We start from the raw sequence: 24,212 nt of genomic DNA, 5'->3' as shown, positions 1-24,212 counted from the left end.
AATTTACAATTAATCCAAGTCCACTTTCAAACATTATGCCACTTTATGGGTAGTGTGAATACCATATAATAACAAAATAATCCAATTCCTCCTTCTTGTTCCTTGTATTATTGCTGTCATTCATTCCATTTATATATAAACATGTATATGTATATGTATTATAAGCCTAGATATGTATACATATGTAATATATACTTAAGCAATATATTTATAATATTATTGCTATAATTTTTAATGAACTGTGTTAAATCGATTAAGAATAAGAAAATAAAAGTTTTTATTTTACTCTCATTTATTGCTTCTTCAATACTCTTCCTTTCTTTAGTTCTGACCTATGTCAGTTTCTCTTTAAGAAACCTCTTTTAACACTTCTTGCAAAGCAGGTCGACTGGTAACAAATTCCCTCAAATTTTGTTTGAGAAAATGTTTCTCTCTCTTTCACTTTTGAAGGGTAATGTATCAGGGTACGTAATTCTAGGTTGATTTTTGTTTCTGTTTTTTTTTTTTTTTTTTTTCCCCTCAACATTTAAATATTTTATCCCATGCTCTTCTTGCTTGCATGGTCTGAGAAGTCAGATGCAATTATCTTTATTCCTCTATAGGTAAGGTGTTTCTCTTGCTTCTTTCAGGATTTTTTCTTCATCTTCAATTTTCTAGGGTTTGGAAACAATATGTCTAGGTGTAGTTTTTCTGGCATTTATACCTACTTGGTATTATCTGAGCTCCCTAGAGTTGTGGTTTGGCATGTGATATTAATTTGGGGAAATTCTCAGTCATTATTGAAACAAATGTTTCTCCTATTGCTTTCTTCTCCTGGTCTTTCTATTATGTATATGGGACACGTTCTCTAGCTGCCCCACAGGCATTATTAATTCTTTTCTATTTTTGTTTGTTTTCAGTCTAGTTTCTCTTTGCTTTTCAGTCTTCAAAAATCCTATTGAGATATCCTCTAGTTCAGAGATTCTTTCCTGAGTCACATCCAGTCTATTAATAAGCACATCAAAAGCATTCTTTAATTTTGTTACAGTGGGGTTTTTGTTTGGTTGGTTGGTTTTGTTTTTATCTCTAACATTTCTTTTTGATTCTTTCTTAGGATTCCCACCTCTCTGCTTACATTGCCCATCTATTCTTCCATACTGTCCATTTATCAATTAAAGCTCTGAGCATATTAATCATAGTTGTGTTAAATTCCCAGTCTGATAATTCCAACAACCCTGTCATGTCTGGTTGTGATGCTTTCACTGTCTCTTCAAATTGTGGTTTTTTTTGCCTTTGGGCATGTCTTGTGATTTTTTTTCTACTAGTCAGACAAGATGGGGAAAAGAAACTTCTAAATAAGCTTTTAGTTATATGGTGGTATGGTGTAGGGGAAGGAGAAGTATTCTATATTCATATAATTAGATCTCAGGCTTCTAACGAGTCTATGCCTCTAGACTGTGAATATCACAAGTGTTTCTCAGAGTTTTTTGGGGGGTTTTGTTTTCATTTGGTTTTTGGTTTTGTTTTGCTTTGTCTTGTTTTGTTTTTTTTGTTGTTGTTACTGTTTTCTGCTCTTATTAGGTAGAACAGGGTGGCTAGATTGGGTATTTCCCTTCCTCATGTCAATTAAACTCTGATATCATTGTAGTAGATTAGGCTCTGGTTAACTAATCTCCACTGAAGGCAAGCCTTGTTAAGGAGAAAAGAATGCATTTCAAAATCGTTCATTCCCCCTCCCCTCCAGAAGCCTGAGGGAATTTTTCCCAGGATATTTACTGTGGGCAACTGCTCAAGCTCCTGGAAATAAATCTCACCATATTGTGTAGCTCCCTGTGACTGGGCCCTCCTGAAGTTTTCAACTCTCATAGTTGTCTGCCCTGATTCTCCAGCAACTTGTCAATTACAGCTCAGTTTTTCCTATCCCAGCAGTGGTTCACGCAGTAGTTTCAGCTTAGTAAAGCTTAATTCTCTGTATTTGTTTGTCTCTACGGTCTTGGGGGCAACAATTTGCCCTATATTCTCCCTCTTCTTATGGATCCAAGAAAAGTTGATTTTTCAGCCTGCTTAACCTTTCACTTGTTAAGATGAAGTGAGGACTTCCATGCTCCTTATATGTGGGACAGGAAACTATTCCATGATGCCTTTTTATGTCACCCCCAACACACACACACACACACACACACACACACACACACACACACATCTAAATACACACTATTCAGTCATCCATCATTTATCCCAGACACTAAGTGTGTTTGTGTGTGTGTGTGCGCGCACACACATGCACACACACCAGGCAGGGTGTAGGGTGTTAGAAATATAAAGATAGATAAAATATAGCCCTTGTCTCAAGAAGATAAGAATCCATTCTGGTTATGCCTGTGGTATTTACCATCTGTACCACTCTTTCAGTATTTATAAGGGTTAAGGTAAGGATTGCTAACTTATACACCAACATTTACTTTGTGAAGCATCGCATAACAAATTAAAGACTTGGCAGTCAATAAACACTGGTTTTTTGATAAATAAAAATAGGTAAATAAAATAAAGATAAATATACATATATGTATACATAGTAGTTGCCTAGTTGCCTTGTATTATTTTCCCAGAAAACCTGTTCTAAGTAACAGATAGGTCATTGACAAATAGTGGGCAATAGCAAGGCAACATGAAAGTGTCTGAACTATGAAGAGAACGAACTGAGTTAAAGTGCATGCTTTGCCCACTAGCATGTTGTACAGTTCTGAGAAAGTTACTCAATGTCTTGGAGCCTAAGTTTCATCATTTATAAAACAAGTATAATAACAAGTAGACATAAGGTTGCAACAAGGAGTGGAAGACAGAATCGGCATAGTGCCTTGTACCTCTCTCAACAAATGATATATATCAGGTATTAGTTCATGACAACCTAAAGGTAACTCTAAAAATGCCTATACATACTGTTTCTTATTTCAGAGAATAAAGTTTCAGTATAACAAAATTCGCTGGGTAAAAAAGGCTTAACCTAGTTTATCTGCTCCAAGACCAAAAGTTGATTGAATATTTACTCTTATTTCCTCTACACAATATCTATGTAAATTGATAAAAATGCAAAGTATATCCCACAATCCAACAACATTCTTACAGAATTACACATGCCATTAAGATATGGGGGGATGCCTGAGTGGCTCAGCAGTTTGGCGCCTGCCTTCGGCCCAGGGCGTGATCCTGGAGACCCAGGATTGAATCCTGCGTCGGGCTCCCTGCATGGAGCCTGCTTCTCCCTCTGCCTGTGTCTCTGCCTCTCTCTCTCTCTGTCTCTCATGAATAAATAAATTTTTTAAAAATCTTAAAAAAAAGATATACACTAGGTAATATGGAAAATACTAATTTTTCTTGGATTGGGAGGAGGCAGGGATGGCAATACAGATTGAACTTGGGGAACGTGTTAAGGTTTGAGTATTTTCCAAAATGAGAAGGGTGGAAAGGCATTCCAGAGAGGAAGAAAATTGCCTCTAGAAGCATAGAGATCTTAGTTTATAAAGAGTAACTGGGTATAGGGGATCATGTTAATGGAGAGAACCTCAGATATTCAAGGCAGGCCAGAGAAGAAGACACTGAAAGTTGTGAAGTTATATGGCTTTGATCTTCACACAACTGAGTCCACAATCAGACTACTTACCTACCCATTGGATTTTTAATGTATATGAGTGTTAAGTCTCTAAGTTGAATTTCCCGTGTTTCCACTATAGCTAACATATTATTTATTATAAGCCAAATTATTTCATGGAACCTAAATAAAAGACACCATTGTTTCTACTTGACAGTAGGGAGAAGAGATTCAATTAGAAAAATAAATAATATAAAGAAAAAAAATGCCAGTGCAATAATTTTCTTTTCCTGCATAAAAAAGTTATAAAGAATATAGGAATTCATTCATATTGTTATTCAATTTCCTTATTTATTCATTCCACAAATATTTGCTGAGCAGCCACTATATGACAGACACTCTATTATGTGCTAGAATTCTACAGTGAACTAGACATGGCCCTTGCCCTAAAGGTACTTATTATTTGGGAGCATAGGCAGAAATTAAACAAATACTCAAACAATTGCTATAAAGGGAGTGCTACAAAAAAAACATAGAGTGCTATGAATGTAATAATGGGAAGAATTCAGTAACGTATGGGCATTAGTAAAGCTTCCCTGAAGAAATGGCCTTTAAAAGGAGATTTGGAAATTAAACAGATCTTAGTCCAGACAGGAATAGGGGCATGTATTTTACCTTTGAAGGGCGGAGAGGTCTTAGAATGAAAGGAAGGGCAATCAAGCAAGAGAGAGCTTAATATACACAGGAAGTTGGCTAACACTGAAAGATAGTCATGAGTGTCAATGTCATCAGCAATAGTGGAGGACCAGGCAGGGGCTAGATAATATAGGAACTCAAGAATTTTGGCCATTTTTCTCAGAGGATGGAAATTTCTTTTAAAAAAAGTAATATAATCCAGCATATAGTCCAATTTGCTTATACTTTTTTACATGTTTTTCTTTCATGAACTCTTCCCAATGCTTCATTGATGCCTCATTAAATTCTTTCATGACTGCTTCCCAATGATTCCATGGGATGATGTCTTTTAGACAAACAACGTTCACTATGTAGAGAGTTTGTACATTTTTAGTTATTGATCATTCCTTAAAAACAGCCAAGTATTTGACTTGCAATTTCACCTCTTTGAAAATATAAATCACTACCATGCAAAACTGAACCTCTATGGGGCACGTGGGTGATTCAGTGGTTGAATGTCTGCCTTTGGCTCAGGTTGTGATCCCAGGGTTCTGGGATTGAGTCTCACTTCGGGCTCCCTGCGTGGAGTCTGCTTCTCCCTCTGCTTATATCTCTGCCTCTCTCTGTGTGTCTTTCATGTATAAATAAAAATAAAATCTTAAAAAAAGGTAGTGTGATCTTAAAAAAAAAAATGAACTTCTAAAAAAATCAGTAAAAATTTATTGTCACATCTTCAGAGCATAGCTCAATAGAGGCTACCTAGAGACTAAGAGAAGAAATAAACCCCACACGGTTAGATAGCGTCGCCTCTTACTAAGGGTCAGTCTACCAGATGCCAGGTACCCTATTAGGTATTTTTGGTTTGGGAAATTCATGTGGTACTGAATTGCTTAAGGTGATTTATTTCAACATTCAATTACATATTCTGATTTCCATGTAGAGATTGAATAAAAATGATTTCAAAGAGGCTTATATTTATTAAAACAAACACCTTAATTTATCACTTTTATTATATATCTTAATATAATATTTTACAATTAAATGGGTTCAAATTAGGGATCAGGAGAAGTAATTGCAATGTCTCTAAATACAACAGTCTTCACATTTCATTTTTATACCTTTGAACTTTAAATTACACTCTATGTGACTGAAGAGAGACCTTTAAAATTGATTTAGTCTCATATAATATTGCTCATCTTTCTTTTTTGAAAGAAAACAGTGTTCCATTTTAAGAATCAAAGAAAAATAAAGCTAATTGAAATGTATATAGTTAGGAATTTTTTAAAAGTTTTATTTGATTATATTCCACTGTTTGGATTTTAGAATTAAAAGGTAGTCCATTGCCAAAATGCTTCTAGTTACTCTTAACTCCTGTTAAGTATCATTTGTTCTCTTTGAATCAGGGTCTTTGCTACTTAAATTAAAAGAGGTAAAGAAATAACCTTTGTACACTTAATTCCCCCAAGCAAAGAGTACCTAAGAATCATAGAATGAAATAGGTTTGTTACTTGCATATTTCACTAATTAAGGTTAAAATAAGCCTATAAATTCATTATACTTGCCATTTAAGCCAAATTTAAATACCACAACCCCCAGAGATGTAAAGAAACATGTTGCATCTGCTTAGCATCCTAATAAATTCATTTTAAGTACATTTGCAACAAGGGCTTTTTTTTTTCTGGAAAATGCATTATAATTTAGGGACTTAAAAACTTATTTTTTTTAAAATTTTTATTTATTTATGATAGTCACAGAGAGAGAGAGAGAGAGGCAGAGACATAGGCAGAGGGAGAAGCAGGCTCCACGCACCGGGAGCCCGATGTGGGATTCGATCCCGGGTCTCCAGGATCGTGCCCTGGGCCAAAGGCAGGCGCCAAACCGCTGCGCCACCCAGGGATCCCTTAAAAACTTATTTTAAGCACTTTTTAGTAATAGTCTCCTAGAAACATCATATAGGTTTAATATTTTACAATAATTTTACTGGATCCTAGAAAATGGTTATTAATTAATACATATATAAATATAAATGGTCACTAATTTATATTTATTATACATATATTTATGTATATTAGAGTTGTAAATTATTTTTTATTTATATCCTTCTTTCAATACTTCCTCAAATATTCATTTTCTACAAAATGTATATCTTTTTATAGGTACTAAATTTATTTTGTTTTTAATATTTAGATAAAACTGTTAAATATTTTATTTAATATTTCATTTAAAGGATCAAGGATGAAGTTTGAAAAATATGCTTCTATAACTGGCTAGGCAAAAATATAGACATTTGTATCTTTTATCATGTAAGATTGCTGAAAAGCATCACGATTTTGACTCATGTATATTTTCAGATTAAATGGTATTTAACCTTTGAGGAAATTTTGTTTTCTCCCTAGGCCAAGTATAAATTGCATAGCTTTTTAAAATGCAATACAACTTCTATGATTAGATTTAGTACAAAATCAAATTTCAATTTAAAAGCCAGCTGTAAATACATACATGCAAAATTGCATATGGATTATATTTAACAATCTTAGAAACAGCTTTTAGAAACTCTCAAAGCTTTGAAAATTCCATTTAACCCAGAATGTCTGCTTTGGCCTCACAGACGTGTTTAAACATTATTCCACTTTTTTTTTTTTTTTTTTTTGGTATTCCCCATCTCAGTCAACGAAAATTTCTTCATCAACATACAGCAACACGTTATGTTTTACCATAGATATAATTTTATGTTAAATTCAAACAGAAAGAGAAATTAAGTAAACACTCTGTCTTACTCTAATGCTTATTTAGACATATTTCTTGAAGGTGAAGTTTCTTTGAACCTAATGATGATTCATTCTATCATTTTGGATATTGAACTTCATGATCTTTTCTTGGCACCTGTCCCAATTAGTGGCATGGAAGAGAAACTTACACTACTATGCTCAATGAATAAACAGTTAAAGAATATAAACACTTGATACAGGGATCTTATTTGTCTATAATTTAATAGAGTGGCAAATATATCACTTACTTATGTTACAAAGTTATTCAGGAAAACTTAAATTCAGGCTTGTTCTCCCTTACTATGCAGTACAGTCAAAATACATGCACAGCTGAAATAGATATGCTGTATTAGAAAATATGCACTTACATCATCTTTCACGTAAATAATGAAAATAAAATACATGATCTACCTTATTATGTCATAGATGTTTCATCTAAGTAGTGTTTCTCGCTTCAATTTTTTATGATTCTAAAAAGGGACTACTTTTCTTATCCTGATTCCAATCAATCTCTGCAACACAATCTCTCTCACACAAATCATTATGAGCTAAAACCAAACAGAGGCAATGGTCACCATTGTTTTAAAAATCTAGTCAATAAATTATTTTCTAATCCAATGGAATAAAGTGCTTGGCAAATTATCTATTTATTTTTAAATATGAATTCTTCAACGTTGCATTTTGATAAATCATGCTATGTAGCAGACAGCTTAACTAGGGCATAGATAGAGTTAAATGAGGATAAGAAGGATATGAGAAAAAAATACAATTATAAAAACCATTCCCTACACTGTTGGATTTAACTCTGGTCATCTGCTTTGAATTGACAAAGGACAATAAAAAGTAGACCCTGAAGCTAGAAGTAGGTTGAAATGTAAATATTTCAGAATTTTATTTTAAGCCAGACTGGTTACTGAAAACAGCTAAGGAATAGGTGAAAGCAGAGTAACTTGTTGCAACTTGAAACTCATTACTGCCAAGCATCATCTCTGATTATATTGTAACAGAACTATGCTAATGAAGCCAAGGTCTTAGGTTCCAGTGAGCCAGGCAGCATCTTTGCAATCTCTGAGTTACAGCTTTATCTGCCTTCTTGCAAACCTTACTCAGAAGAGGAACTGTATGCGAGTATAAAATGAAATAATGTAGGTGCATCACCAGCACTGGAAAAGCAATGCAAATTTCATGTCCAACAGAGAATGGTTGTAAAGCAACATCCTCATATGTAAAGAATCCTATATATATCCTAATAAAGGCGCATGATAGCCCCATAACAGTACATAATACTAATTATTAACTAAAAGACAAAAATAATATTTGAAAATAAAAGTAAACATTTTCTTTGATAGAGAAAAATGAACTATTTATATGATTTCTATCAAGAAATAATACTGGAATTTTATTTTTTAAAATAAAGTTTTAGATGGTATTATTTCTTATATATCCAAAAAATTCCATACAGCTCTGTGCCAAATATACAATAAAAACAGCTTTTTTTTGAAAAAAAAAGTTTTCTCATAGAATTTACTTTCCCATAACAACATGTGTTATTCATCATCTGAGAGGAGACACATTTAAAATATATTTTTGCTTTAAGAATTTATACTTTCTGACTTTTTCAAAGACTTCACCTTTTGCTGTCAATAACAAAATATTAATGCTGCTATTTGAAGAGATATCTTAATGTATTAATATTTTTATTCATTTTTCAGTAATAAAGACATCTATAATCATTAGGGTTTAATAAGGCGTCTACTCTACACCATAGAGAGGTTCAATGAATTACTAATATTTTTAATATCCCAGGTCAATGGATCAACTGTTAAAATTAATTTATCTCTTCATAAACCTAATAAGCACTATTTCCAAAACAATTCTCACACAACCAAATTCAAGCCACAGATTACAAATTATTACCTGTTGTAGTAATTGTTAAGGGTAAGTATTCATACTCTTCATATATACATTACATTATATATTGTACTACTTTACATTTATTTGGCACCTAATACTTATTTACTTAAAGTGAATATATAAAATAGAGAAAATAAATGTAAAGTATAAACACTGGCAGGTCTAAAAATGTACCTTTTTAGAAGCATTAAATTATTGAATGCCAGCAATCTCAAAGACCAATGGAATGACAAAGGAGAGAAAACTCTCAGGAATTCTAATGAGGGTAAAAGGTCTAAAAGTTCATTCACATTATTTGCTATATTTCACCTTGTTTGAGAGAGTTCACAAAGTGTAAGACAATAACACAAAATCTGTGATTTTTATGCCTTGCTGTTTTCTATTATGTCTTAACCTTGTGACGGTGATAAAGTACATAGTAAATAAGTTTTAGGGCCTTTATCTAGCCAACTATGTGGTGTCTCAGGGGTCTAATGTTAAATATTGTCAACTAGATCTTTTTTCCCCAAGAAGAAATGCAAAAACTTGGAGGTTACAATAAAGCTGGGTGAAAAGCTGCTTACAGAGATAAGCAAGGTTGATATAATAAAAGCATCTTGAAAATAATGCATTTCAAAGTGTTTCAGTAAAATATATCTAACAAAGATTAAGGAAGTATCTCCAAAACATTATAGGGTGGTTTTTTGTTCCTTCGTTAGTTTATTTTGATTTTTTTTTAGATTTATAATATAGAAGTACATCTTCCATTTCAAAAGGCCACTTTTTCTGAGTTCTTGAGATCTTGAGAGATGGACTAGATGGGATATTTTTGGTTTTAACAAAAGAAAATAAACAAAAAAAAAGAAAAAAAGAAAATAAACTTATCTAGTTTAAGGAAAAAAAAAGAGAAAATCCCTTCAAAGTTACTCTCAAGTTCCAGGAGTAGCCTATGGACTACTGGTGATAATGCAACGAGTCATCAGAAGCAGACTGGAGCCTGGAAATGTCCTCACCAGTTTTTGGGGTGAATGGTCATTTTCTCTTTCCCCCTTCTCTCAGTGTGTTGGCTCCATTTTGCTGTCTGCACAGCCCTCACTGACATTCAAACCTCACACAGAAAAGATAACTCTATTTTGGTACCCAAATGGTTAAGAAACTGATATAGAAACTCACAGGAGGGATCCCTGGGTGGCGCAGCAGTTTGGCACCTGCCTTTGGCCCAGGGCGCGATCCTGGAGACCCGGGATCGAATCCCACATCGTGCTCCTGGTGCATGGACACTGCTTCTCCCTCTGCCTATGTCTCTGCCTCTCTCTCTCTGACTATCATAAATAAATAAAAAAAAAAAAAAAAAAAGAGGGATCCCTGGGTGGCGCAGCGGTTTGGCGCCTGCCTTTGGCCCAGGGCACGATCCTGGAGGCCCGGGATCGAGTCCCACGTCGGGCTCCCGGTGCATGGAGCCTGCTTCTCCCTCTGCCTGTGTCTCTGCCTCTCTCTCTCTCTCTCTCTCTCTCTGTGACTATCATAAATAAAAAAAAAATAATAAAAAAAAAAAAAGAAACTCACAGGAAAGGATTAACCCAGTGTGTGTCTTATGTCCACACAGCTAATGTGTGGTGATGTTATACTGAAATAACATGAGGAGAGGTGGACATATTCATCTAGGGAACATATAATTCATGAAATAATTATCCATAAAATATTATTAAAGTTTACGAAAAATATTTGTCCACTTGACAAATACTTAATGAAAGCTTATGATATTTTAAGTACTGTCCTAGACAGTGACTATTTAGATAGTGACTTTTAGGGTACAGAGTCATGAATTATAGACATTAGAATGGTTTCATACAAAATAAATAATAAAACAAAATGCTGTGAACTTGCTAATTAGAGAAGAAAATAAGGATGGAAGATCTTTTTAAAAATGAAAGTTTTTTTTTGTTTGTTTTTTTGTTTTTTGTTTTTTGTTTTTTTTACATTCTTAAAGACAGAAATTAGTTCTGGAATTAAATTTAAGATCCCTATCTATGATGTCTCTCTGAATACATTATAGGTTTGACTCATTCTGAGAGAAAGGGAAATTGCACACCTCGGGAAGAGGTTGCTCAGGGAATTACAGTTACATAAATATATCTGAAGGCTATGGGATGCATAGATTAGGTTAATGCAAGATTACTACTCTCTCATACAATTCATAACTTATTGGAATGATAGCATAATGTAAAAGAACTAGTTTTCCTTTACATCCACTCTACTTATTATGAGGTGCCAATATTAGACAGATTATGTACTTTGGAGGGAAGCCATCAAGAACACAAATGAACCATGGTGTAGTTATCTGGAGTGAAATTTTTATAATACAGTTTCTCCCTGCTATCTGGAAGTAGAGTGTTCCTATTAAACCCTCCCTACTCTGAAATGGTACAAAGGAAAGAGGCAATTATTACTTTGTAAAAGTGAAAATCCCCTTCAGATTTCTCTTGATTAGCGAAAACTGGTAGTCGTGTAGGTCTTACATAAAAGCAAAGCGACATAAAGTGAGTTTTGAATAGTGGAGAAAACCTGTAAGTGGAGAGCTTTCAGCATATTTTAACGTACAGTTAGAAACAGTGGCTCACCCAAGACAGTAGCATGATGAAGATTTCTGCTAACAGTCATTGCTTACCTATCTGTGATATGACTGTCTACCTCTCCAATGTAATATTTTACTCCATCCCCAAATTTATCTTCATTCATACCACACTACAGATTCCATGAAGGTGAGACAGATGTGATTTATTTGCATGCATACGTCTAATGTCTACAACAGTAAACATTAAGTGCACATTTATTAACTCTGACTTTGGGCCTTCTTTCTAAGCCTTCACTTACATTACTCCCATTGGAAAGCCCTTCTCTTCCATCCACCCACCTTGTAAGCCCCTACCCATTTTCCCATGATTCAATTCAAGTACCTCTTTGATGAAATCTTTCCTGAATCTTTCAGAATTAGCCATTCCTTTCTTTGCCCAGCACCCATGCCACAACACCCTACCTGCATTTAGATTCTAGCTTCTCATTTCTGTCTTCACAACTGTATTTTTTATATATGCATATATACATATTACATACAATACATACACATACACACATATACAATCCTTATGTGTTATTCAACTGTAACCCTCTACGAGACTGTAAGATTGCTGAAGTCAAGGATAATAGGATTACTTACTATTGTATTCTTGGGCTGACTATCTGTTGAGTGAACATATGAAATCATGACTAGAAATGGTTAATTTCCAAAGAAATAGTAGATGAGTGAAGCAACAAAAAAAGATGTTATTAGTAAGGAAAAAAATACGATTAGAGCCATCTTTAAATAAGTAGATGAAAATAAAGATATGTTCGTGAGTCAGTACAAACTTTACATGGACTTTCAGAGATGTGACTGAAGGTACTAAAAATTACTTTTTTAAAGAAACAGCTTATTTCTTGTTCCAAGTAGAAACCCTAGTCATCCTTATTTTATCCTTTCTCAAGTCTGTTTATTGTATTAACTTACCTTATTTTTTACTCACAATGGTTCCTAAAAAAGATAGACTATCCAACAATATAGACCATGATGCTCAAAGATCTGTAGGTTATTTTCACATTTCTGAATTTTAAAAATTGACTTGAGTCTATTTTTCATCACTGTATTCTGTACCTTATAAGAGCTAAAGAATTTTAAAATTATAAAATATATAATAATCATAACATTTTATGTTGCCTATTTTAATGAATGTCATTTACAATACCCATGACAATTTTTTGTTGAGCCAGTGGAATTTCATTCCATGTACAACAAACAAAGCCAAGAAAACACAAGAAGAAAAACAAAGGTCTGAGACTGCCTTTTAAATTTTTCTCATATTACTCTGATTGAATAAACTATTTAACATATTTCTTCTTTAACCTATTCTGATTCAGAATTAAGATCTCAATTTTCCTTTTCTATAACATCATTGAGGTTCTTGGCATTTCTAACCAAATCAGCTCATATGCCATCAAAATCTTATTTTGATGTTGAAGAATAAAATCTATCTGAAAATAATCAACACAGATTAGAAGCTTGTAAACAAATGGTAGTAACTAATGATGCATTCCTCTGAAGTGGCTACTCTAAGATAGCTTACATGTATTCTCTCCTTGACACAGTAGTCCAAAAAAGAAAAAAAAAAAAAAGTGTGGTAAGCCCTTCCAAGTCTCCTTCATTCTAGAATTTAGATAATTTTTACTATTTACTTTTGATAAACAAAGATGTCATAACTAAATATCATAATTATTAAAAAGTTTTGACATATAATTTATAGAACCAGTGCTCTTCCAATCAAGCAGTAGGATATGGAAACACCTTCAGTCCCTATACCGATCTTAGTATGACAGTCATTTTATAAACAGGTATTGTAAGCTTCAGAGTGTCGCTTAAGTTTTGCGGTGATTTATTTTTCTGAGGTTATTACCCTCCTATATATATTTTTACATTTGAAGTACTTAAAAATCACTGCCTTTTTTTATACTTAAGTGTAAATTATTTGAATTACCATAGTTCTTTAAATAATTCACTATCTCCTAAGTAGTTTACTGTACCAGTATTTGAAACACTTTGTCTTGATTTCCACAAGACAGTACTCCTGAGAAATGTGTAAATATCACTGAAAAAAAAATCAACTATATTATAGGGATGCTGTCATTTAAAACATATTAGTTCTTATGTAAAGAATAAATTCATGGGTTTGCTAGAAGACCATATCTCTTTGAAGTTCAGATTGTTCTATTACCTATTCTCGTTAAAGCAAAACAGGAAACTGAAGGCATTAGGCACTGAAAATCTGTTTAACAGACTAAGGCTGCGAATGAGAGCCAAAACAAGTTTGCAGAAGGACTGGTTGTCTCTGCGTAACTTTATATACACACATATGCATCTACGTGCATACGTAGATCAACCTACATGAGTACGTGTAGTTCCCTGTGTCTAATTTAACAAATTTGTAGGTTTTCAAAAATAGATGTCATTTTTCTTCTGCAGATAACAGTATTAGCCTTATTACAGTAATATGGAGTAGCCTGAAATTTCCAAAGTGACAGAAAAGGGACAGAAAGTGAGATTACTAAAGTTTCTAATTCTTATCTGATTGGTCCCTTGATTCTCCTAGTCCCCAACCTAGCACTTTTCCTCTTGCCTGCAATTCAGAACAAGGCGGACTTGCTAGATACCACATACCATAGGCTAACAGAATCTTTCATCAATCTTGGAGTAGTAGTAACTGCTCTGAACTCAAGATGTCAGTCACCAGGGCACTGTTACTCTTGTTTTTTTCCTATGTGTGCCTCGGTTTCTCTTAGCTTCTGCCGCCTATAGTCATGGTCCCTGCTGGGCAGAAAAGCATCACCATCAAATACAAGCAAACTGGTCTGTCTTTATGCATTGTGACACTACTGTCCACTCACAGAGAAGAGAAGAGAAATAAAGAGACAGCTTTACCCGCAGAAAGGAGAGGTCCCGGTTGTGCTCGATGCTGGTTATCTCCAGGTTGCCCATGACCACCTCACAGTTCTCATAGTATTTGCGCAAAGCTCGATACTGCTGCTCCAGGTCAGAGAGAGAGCTCAGCTTGTTCTCTGTTCCTGCACACACTGCCAAGACAAGAAGATACAGAGGAAGTTATATAACCTTCCTATGACATGCACAATGACAATGTCTCCCTCAGCTCTCTATTCCACATGCTCTACTCTGATTCCCTGAATTATTTTGAATGCCATGAACACCCATAAACCACACAAATAGGTATCTTCGCTTTTATTTTTCCCCAGTTATATTATGATATGATTGACACATAACATTGTATAAATGTAAGGTATACAATGTATTTGATACACTTACATATCCTAAAAGCATTACCACGGAAGCATTAGCTAATACCTTCATGTCCCCTAATCACCATTTTTTTTGTAATGACATTTAAGATCTACTCTGTTACAACTTTTAAATATATAATATAGTATAGTAATTATAGTCACCAAGTTCTTGCTTAGATCCTCAGAATTTACTCATCTTATACCTGGAAGTCTATACCCTTGATGGGTATCTCCCCATTTTCCTTACCCCTAAGCCCCCGACAGCCACCACTCTGTTTCTATGAGTTTAGCTTTTTTAGATAAGACATGTAAATTATATCATAGTTTTATATTCCTAAATTGCATGCACTAATAAGCACAGAGAGTAAGATGGCATGGATTCCAAAGAAACAGAACAGAGAGGGAAAATTAAAACCAACACATTTGTAGTATATACATTTTAAACATATACTAGAAACAATATGTTATAAAATATGAGCTTTTTTTTTGGTATCAACTGGATCATCTCTGTATATTCATTAGTATTCTAAGGTATGATGGACTACTAGGAAAGGAGCTCAGTCTGCCGTCTTGGACAGCATGGATCTTGAGTCTTTTCACAGGTGAGCACTGAGGGGTACACACACATGTGTGTTTTTTATTTTGGATGTGTTGATATTTTCCTTGACTTCCAGAAGCCAGAGTTTTAGTTGTTACTTATGATTTGTATACCTGCCTGTACAAGATCTTTATCACTTAATGTACCAACTTTAATCTTCAATAGACTGAAAAAAACCCCTAGATTATGAATCTTTTAGTAATAGTATGGAAAGTTGAAAAAGAAATGGGTGTAAAATAATCTTCTTTGAGTAAGTTACATAACATACCCAAAGTAAGGCAAGATATACTGTGTAAACTTTGAAGACACTGGAACAGAGCTACATAATAAAGTCATAGAAACAGTTACACGTTAGGCACACAGAAATGACAAGTCATAATGCCTTGGTGGTATTCAAGGGAATGGGTTTCAAGCAAACAGCTTCCCATATACAAAGGGGAAAAAAAATCTAGATGGATACATTCCAATAATTAAGACCTCTTAACAACTGTTGTTGCTCACTGACTTATCACAATAAACAAAAACCTAAATCTAAAAGTCTTGAAGAATAATGTAGACCTTTGCTCATAAGGGAAGCTCATTGCTAAAACCAAACAAAGGAACCATAATCTTTCTTTGTCTGCATGTCTAAAGTTCATCAAACAGTATATTTTCTAGAAATATTCTTCTATAAGTGGAATTATCTTTCTAAAAGACATATTGAAGGCAAACCCCTGCTGTCCGTGACTATGACCTTGTTTAGAAACAGGGTCTTTGTAGATGTAATGGAGTTAAGATGAAGACATTAGGGTAGGTCCTAAATCAAATATGATCGTGTCCTTCTAAGGAGAGGAAAGCACCATGTGGACACAAAGATCCACAGCGAGGGAAAACAACAACAGAAAAAAAAATATATATGTAACTAGAGAGGCAAAGATGGGAGTGAGATACAGCTGCACGCCAAGGAACATCAAGAATTGATGGCCATCACCAGAAGCTAGGAAGAGGCAAAGTAAGATTTCTCCCCAGTCTCAGGGGCCCTGCTGATACCTTGATATTGGAATTTTAGCCTCCAGACCTGTGAAAGAATAAATTACTATTGCTTTATAGTTTGTGGTACTTTGTTACAGGAGCCCTAGAAAACCAATATATAATCTTTAGACTGTTCCTGAAATCTAACATATAAAGACATGTTAAATATCATTCCCTCTCTCCAGGTTCCCGCCAGCTTATTACCTCCAAGCTACTCCCCTGCCTCCTCCCTTTCTGAGTGCCAAGTTGCTCAACACACCATGCTGGAATTCATTTGCTGCCACTGAGAATGCAGCTTTTGTAGAGTGCTAGGGATGGAGGCAAAGACTTCTGGAATCCTCAATACGCAATCTCCTCTTCCTTCAGAGGCGTAGACTACATAGCCTTCAGCTGAGCATGTGGCCACCTCAAATAAAGATTTCAGTTCACTGCTCCCCTCGGAGGTAATGGTGTATGGCACTTTGCCAGAACTTCATTTAAAACAGGTTGGAGCCCACTTTGCGTCTTTCCTTCACACCTTCCTCCAATGTGCTGCCTGGAAGGGGGATGGATGGCTAAACCTTGAACCACCATTTTAGACCATAAGACCTGAGACACACCCTAGATATTTTCTGAGAAATGAGCTAAAAATAACTAGGGTTTTCAAACAATTAAGGTTTTACATTACTTTATTATCATTAGCATAAAAAGAATGGTGAATTTTGGTTGTAGCTGCTAAAATATTATACATAAGAAAGGTTAAGTTCTAGTTATTTGCTTTTGACCTTAAGTAATTTTTACTATTTTGTCTGGTTGTTTGACTAACTTCAATTCAGAATGAAACTACAAAATCATTCTTTTTTGTTTGTTTGTTTCTGTTTGTTTGTTTTTATTCATACTCCAGTTAGTTAATGTATAGTTTAATATTAGTTTCAGGTGTAGAATTTAGTGACTCAAAACTTACATATAGCACCCAGTGCTCATCACAAGAGGTGCGCTCCTGTTTTTCTTTTTTCTTTTTCTTTTCTTTTTATGGAGAGAGAGAGAGAGAGAGAGAGAGAGAGAGCCCCCATGCAAGTGTGAAGGAAATGGCAGAGGGGCAGGAAGAGAGGGAGAAGGAGAAAAGGAAAGGAAGAGAGGGAAAGGGAAAGAGAGAATCTTAAGCAGGCTCCTTGCCCAGCACAGAGCCCAAAGCCGGGCTTGGTCTCAAGACTCTGAGATCACGACCTGAGCTGAAATCAAGAGTCAGACACTTACTGACAGAGCCACCTAAGTGCCCCTACAAGTGCCCTCTCGCCCCATCACCTATTTCACCCATCCTCCCTCCCACTCACCTATCTGGGAACCACCAATTTGTTCTCTATAGTTAATAGTCTGTTTCTGAAGAAAGTACATCACTCTTGATCATTTGAACATTTTACTGATTCTGTGGGAGGTTCACTTATTAAAACTAATAAACACAAAGAAAAAAATGAATTTCTGTTGATAAGTACAACATTTTTCAAATAAGCAGGGGACAAGAAGTGATTGATTCATGTACATGATCCTTATCAGCCAATATCAAAGCCCAGCTTTTTTTCCTCCCAATATACTATAGAGACTCCCTAGGAAGTCTCTATAATCCATAATCTTTATTTTATTGCTCCTAGCAAATTTATAACAAAATCTTTATAAACTTCTAAAATGTCTGTTGAGAAAAGGTACTATGATATGGGTTTATGAAATATAGATTTCAATTATTTTAAATTCCAATGAGAACAAGCTTATATTTTTAAACTACTACTGCTGGAGAAATTATACATTGATTAATAAACTTGCTGCATTATTTCTAAAATACGTACAATGCCACCTGTATGTTAATATCAATATATAAAAATTAATATGAAAGCATCTAAATGAAAAGTTTTCTAAAATAGCTAGTGTATTCTGATCTTTTCTACAGAAACTTAAACAGATTTTGGGAGAAATATTTATTCATATAACTATAATAACTAAGTATTTTTCCATGTTTCCCATCCTGCATATATGAAAAAAGTTATACAAATTTTTTATTATTAGTTATTAACTACTATTATGATAATCTCTTTACATTAAGAAATCCACAAAGGCTAATAACTCTTTGAAGTAAGGTGTAATTTATTAATTGTTCTTTGTGTTTACTGAGCTATACAGCAGAGTGCTTTGCAATAAATTATCATTTAATAATATGTATTTACTTGCTCTAAAAACAATTATAACTGGTATTCAGAAAATAACCATCAATTCAGAAAAGTTTCCATTGTTTAACAAATGATCAGCTGTGTTTTGCATATACCATATGAAAACATAAATTTGGAATATGTTTAGAAATATTTTTCAACAACAAAAAATCCTCCAATAAACAGAAAATCTGATTAATTAGAATATTCTCCAAACATTCTGGTATTTGAAGTTTTTACTATACACAGTTCAACTTAGGAAATATTTTTGTCTCAGGGAGGCTTTTCTGTATATTTATTTTTGATTCAACTCTGCTATTTATAACGACAAATATACCCTTCATAATGTTCATCTTGAAAGACAGACTTGATTTTAAGAGAACTCGTTTGGATAAATGCATAAAAATCATTTGTATTTCTCTTCATGAAGCCTTCACTGAATGCCTCACAACTTCCATTTGTCAATCGATTTTACCATCAGGCAATGTATACAAGACAATGCTTAAACCATCAAGTTTCATTGATTTCACAAAGTTGTTTATCAAACAGAATTGAAAAATCTTCCTTACCAGCCAAAACAAGTTTAACGAAATTCAGTCCCCTTTGTCAACACTATTATTAAGTCCTTAAACTATAAGCCTATAATACTTCAAGTTTCAAAAAAATCCTGAATTTACTTGGGCTTCCTAGAGTTTTTATTCCAACCGTAACTCCAGCAGGAAAGCTATATGTGAGGCCTTAATAAATTCACCAATTATTCTATTTGGTATTGATTCAGCTACAAATGTAGCTATAGTTGCAAACATGGGCTTTTTACTCCTGTTAAGATTTATTACTAACAGTGAGTGAACTACATAATCTTCCTTTAGTAAAAAATTAGGAATACAATTAGGAGCTCATAACAATATACAAGGGCAGGTTAACAAAATTATTTGTTGGATTCATGGGGAAAATAATGTTAGAAGCAGAATGATAAAACAGTAACAATTTCCATATTAATACTAAAAATCAATTATTGCCTCCAGGCTTGTTACGGCTGTGGAAACTACTCCTCCATTTGCTAGACAAGAGGGTAAAATCAATCAATCAATCAAATTTTTGGCTTTCAAATTGAAAGCTTATACGAGATATGAATTAAGAAAGAAATAATTATTTTTAGCATTTTTAGCATCTACTGCTGACCTAGTATCATGGAAAAATATATATATTGATTAAATGTGATAGTACAAGGTACATAGTAAAGAAGCAATGAGTCATATATATAAGCTGTACATAATTCATGGACTGTCTGTATAGAAAAACACATATGGTAACTTGATAAATTTTCTAATTTTTCTATCTGATTTAATAATAAGAAGTACTTTCTTGGAATGCCTGGGTGGCTCAGTGGTTGAGCATCTGCCTTCAGCTCAGGTCTTGATCCCAGAGTTCTGGGATCGAGTCCCACATTGGGCTCCTAAAGGGAGCCAGCTTTTCCCTCCACCTATGTCTCTGCCGCTCTCTCTGTGTCTCTCATGAATAAACAAATAAAATCTTTTTAAAAAGTACTTTCCTTTTCAGAAATATTAACATAATAAATATGCTTTAGTTTAATGAACATTGTTGGGCATTTAAAAATCTGGAGCTATAGTAAATCTCAAAAAATAAAATATTTAAATAGCACATAAGAAATAGCCAACATTTTTCATGACTATTATTGAGTGCTGTTACAGTTACATAGAGATTGCAAGTTTTGGCAGCCCTATGTTCAAAATATATCTGCAAATGAAGCCAAATTTGCCACTTCCACTATTTTAGTCATTTAATACAAGTCACGGCTCTCTCTCTCCTGGACTTTGACAGTAGGTTCCCTTCTGATTTCCTGGATTCCCCACATGTCCTGATTAATTTATTCTCTGCACAGGATCCAGATGATCTTTTTAAAAACAGCACTCCCCTACTGAAAACACTCATTGGCTTCTACTCATATGTATTATATAAATCCAAACTTTTCAACACGGCCATATTCAGGTCTTTGCTCAAATGTCACCCCTTCAAAATAGCCTTCTCTGACCATCTTATCTAAAATAAGTAGCATGTTCTCATACATCATATTCTGTCTTCTTTTTGCCTTTTTTATTTTTGTTTTATTGCTATCTAAAATTGCATTAGACATTTTGCTTGTTTACTTCTTTATTACGTTTTTGCATTACAATGCAACCTCTGTAGGAGGCAATCTCTTTGTCAGCTCAATACTTGAAAGAGCAGGCACATAGGAGGCTTTCAGTCAATATTTGTTGAGTAAATAAATAGACTTTGGAGTCACTAAGAACCATAACTGAGCCAGGGTCAAATATGTTGGTTTTTCCATTTTTAAAAGCTGAGTAAACTTGAGCAAGTAACGTCACCATTCGGAGTCTCTGCTGCTGTATTACATAGTAGGATTTTGCACTAAGTATTTTTAATAATAAACCCAGCTTAGAGGTTAAGAACAGAGGACCTACAGCTAGATGTCCAGCATAAAATGTAGCTCAATCATTGACCTACAAAGTAATCTTGGACAAGTTACTCAGACTCTGTCATTCTATTTTCTCTTCTGTAAAATGGACATAATAACAACCACCATATAATAAACTGGGTGGGGATTAAGTGAGTCTATACATGTAACTTGCTTTGTACAACGTCTGACTCATTGACAGAGTTCATTGTTAGCTATTATCATTTATTCATATATGTAGTATATAGTATATGTGCATTATGCAATATATTAAAGTAAAACAAAATATACATCTTGCATGGTGATGTGCTCAATCAGCCTGATCTAAAGGAATGAACACTGGACAAAGAAAGTAGAGGATGGGACTCCATTGTTCCAGAACTTTCTAGCCATGTAAACTTGACCAATTATTTTGTTCTCATCGGTTCCAATTTTCTCCTTTCTCAAATAAGATATCTTTTTTTTTTTTTTTTAATGATAGGCACACAGTGAGAGAGAGAGAGAGAGGCAGAGACACAGGCAGAGGGAGAAGCAGGCTCCATGCACCAGGAGCCCGACGTGGGATTCGATCCCGGGTCTCCAGGATCGTGCCCTGGGCCAAAGGCAGGCGCCAAACCACTGCGCCACCCAGGGATCCCTCAAATAAGATATCTTTATGTTTCCTCTCATCTCGAAAATCCTGGGATTGAATTTATTTCTATGATATTTACTTAAAATCTACTTTATACTGTGTAATTGGCTGAATTCAATGGATGCTCTTGAGTAGGTCAAACCGTGGCAACATCTTACAAAGTTATAAATTAAACATGCGCTTAATGGAATGACCCAACACTCTCATTTGTAGGTCCCTATATAAATGAGGAATTATGTTCCCATAAAAAATACGTACATGAGGCGACTTGCATATAGTTTTGCAGCAACCTGCTTGTCCCGGATTGCAATTCTCTGCTATTCCCAAGTAAAAACAATTTTGTTGGTAAAATAACTAGTAGTTTTATTTTTAAGGTCAACAGTGAACATGTGGAGTTGCTCCAGGAGAGCTTGAAAGCTCCCAGCCTTTCCCACACCTTGCCTTCTGTATCTCTTCTATATGGCCATTCCTGAGTTATAACCTTTTATAACAAACAGATAACCTAATGAGTAAAAATGTTTCTCTGTGAGTTTTTCTAGCAAGTTAATGGCACTTGAGGAGAGAATCTTTAATTTATAGGTAGTTAATCAGAAGTACAGTTGATCCTAAACAACGTGGGCACTGATTCTCCATGTAGTCGAACATCCTCATATAACTTTGTCTCCCCCAAAACTTAACCAGTAAATAGCCTACAGCTGACTGGAAGCCTTATTGATGAAATAAACAGATGATTAACACATAGTTTGTGTGTTACATGTATTATGTGCTGTAATCTTAAAGTGAGGTAGAGAAATGATTATTAAAATCACAAGAGAAAAATATGTACATGAATGTTTATAGAAGCTCTACTCAAATTCACAAAAAATTGGAGATAACTCAAATGTCTTCCAATGCATGAAATGATAAGCTATATACATTCCATGAATATCTATTCAGCAATAAAATGAATGGATGATTGATATATCAACATGGAAAATTCTCAAAGGATTTCTGCTAACTGAAAGAAGCAGGGCTCAAAAGGCTACCCACAATTATAAAAGGCTCCATATGATTCTATTGATACATCATTTTGTAAAAAGCCAAAACTACAAGGATAGAACAGATCCGTGGCTGGGAGGGGATGGAGTAGAGGGATAGTGAGGGTCTTACTAAAAGAGCAGAAGGGAGATTTGGGAAATGGCAGAAGTATTTTGCATACTGACCCTGGTGGTGATTACCTAGATCCCTACAGTTAAACCTCAGAGAACTATACACCAAAAAAACATAAATTTTATTGTGTATAAACTAACACTCACACACTCAAGTTGGCTTGTATATCTGTTAGAGTTAAATATGTTCCTGTATGGATTTAATAAGACATCCTTATTATATTGTTTTCCAGGTATTTTATGCTTTGGTCCTTTTATGAATAATTATATCCAAAGTGATAAAGAAAATGAGTTTATATTTCAGAACTTTTGTATTCTCTATAATCATCTTTTAAGGAACTAAAATAAAGTAATGCCAAAATAGGAACTCTGATTTGTAATTTACATTATATAAGCTGGAAATAAAATATTTTTTCAATGTAAAAATTGGTACCTTTAAAAAAAATAGTAACTGACCCTATAGTGTATTCTTTGAATCTGTTTCCTACCACTATTTTACTGACTTCAAAAGTAATAAAACAGAGAACCTGCTGAAATTAGTGAAAACATTTTCTTTTTTTTTTTTTTTTTGTGAAAACATTTTCTAAATATACCTGAGCCACACAAAAAGGGCATTTGGCATTGTAGATCTTCACTAATAAGAACTGTAGCTAGGAAAGACAGGCATCCTATAGCACAGACTGAGGAAACCAAGTCAATAGACTATATGTACTGCTATGTGTAGATTCAGCTAAAATTTAATTGATCTGTCTTTTACATCTTTTCTTTACCTACACTAGTCTTTAAATGCCCTCTAAGATGTTTAAACTGCTAACTTACATTGCAAAAGGAAATCATCTCACTGGTGATGACCAAAAACTGATAAATACAAAAAATTACACGATTGTCTCCTGTTTATGAATTATATGCCTTGTGAGTCGTCTATTCTAATTCATTCTTCCCAATAGGTTATCCTTATAATGGGTCCATTTTTTTTTCCATTTTATATTTCAAAAGTTAGCCTAGTGAAATCAAAATAATTACAAGTGATTTTAAATGCATGATATGTATCACCAAAAGATGACTTGTAACTACTTGTGCATAATTCTTAGTTCTGGTCCCTGACTATTTTCCTGTTTTTAAATACTTTATTTTATTGTATTTTCTCTTAAATTACATCTCATAAAATTCCTATGTGGAAAGCCGAAAAAAAAAACATAATAGACTTTACAGATTTAGAAATTGCATTTCTGTCATCTATTCTTGGATAAAATAATATTGCCCTGACCACCGTCTTGCCACAAATCTCTCCCAGCCTTTTTTATTATTCTTCCCACCTCCTACCACTCCCCCACCCAGAATCCTTCTTATTTACTTTGTAGTATTTCATTTCCTATGGAAGTGC

At 34.2% G+C, this 24,212-nt stretch overlaps 1 protein-coding gene across 7 annotated transcripts in view; it reads right to left on the bottom strand.

The window, feature by feature from the left end:
- Window positions 1–24,212, bottom strand: part of ERBB4 (erb-b2 receptor tyrosine kinase 4) — a 1,106,221-nt gene that overhangs the window by 679,566 nt on the left and 402,443 nt on the right. For all 7 annotated transcript variants that reach the window (XM_072813218.1, XM_072813222.1, XM_072813216.1 and 4 more), the window contains exon 2: window positions 14,414–14,565. In XM_072813218.1, the coding sequence (XP_072669319.1) occupies window positions 14,414–14,565 (152 nt within the window). The remainder of the gene's footprint in view (window positions 1–14,413; window positions 14,566–24,212) is intronic.

The sequence above is a fragment of the Canis lupus genome, chromosome 36 (assembly GCF_048164855.1).
Source record: "Canis lupus baileyi chromosome 36, mCanLup2.hap1, whole genome shotgun sequence".
Classification (NCBI taxonomy): Eukaryota; Metazoa; Chordata; class Mammalia; order Carnivora; family Canidae; genus Canis; species Canis lupus.
Note: the sequence above shows the minus strand (reverse complement) of the source record. Positions and strands in the feature narration are given on the sequence as shown.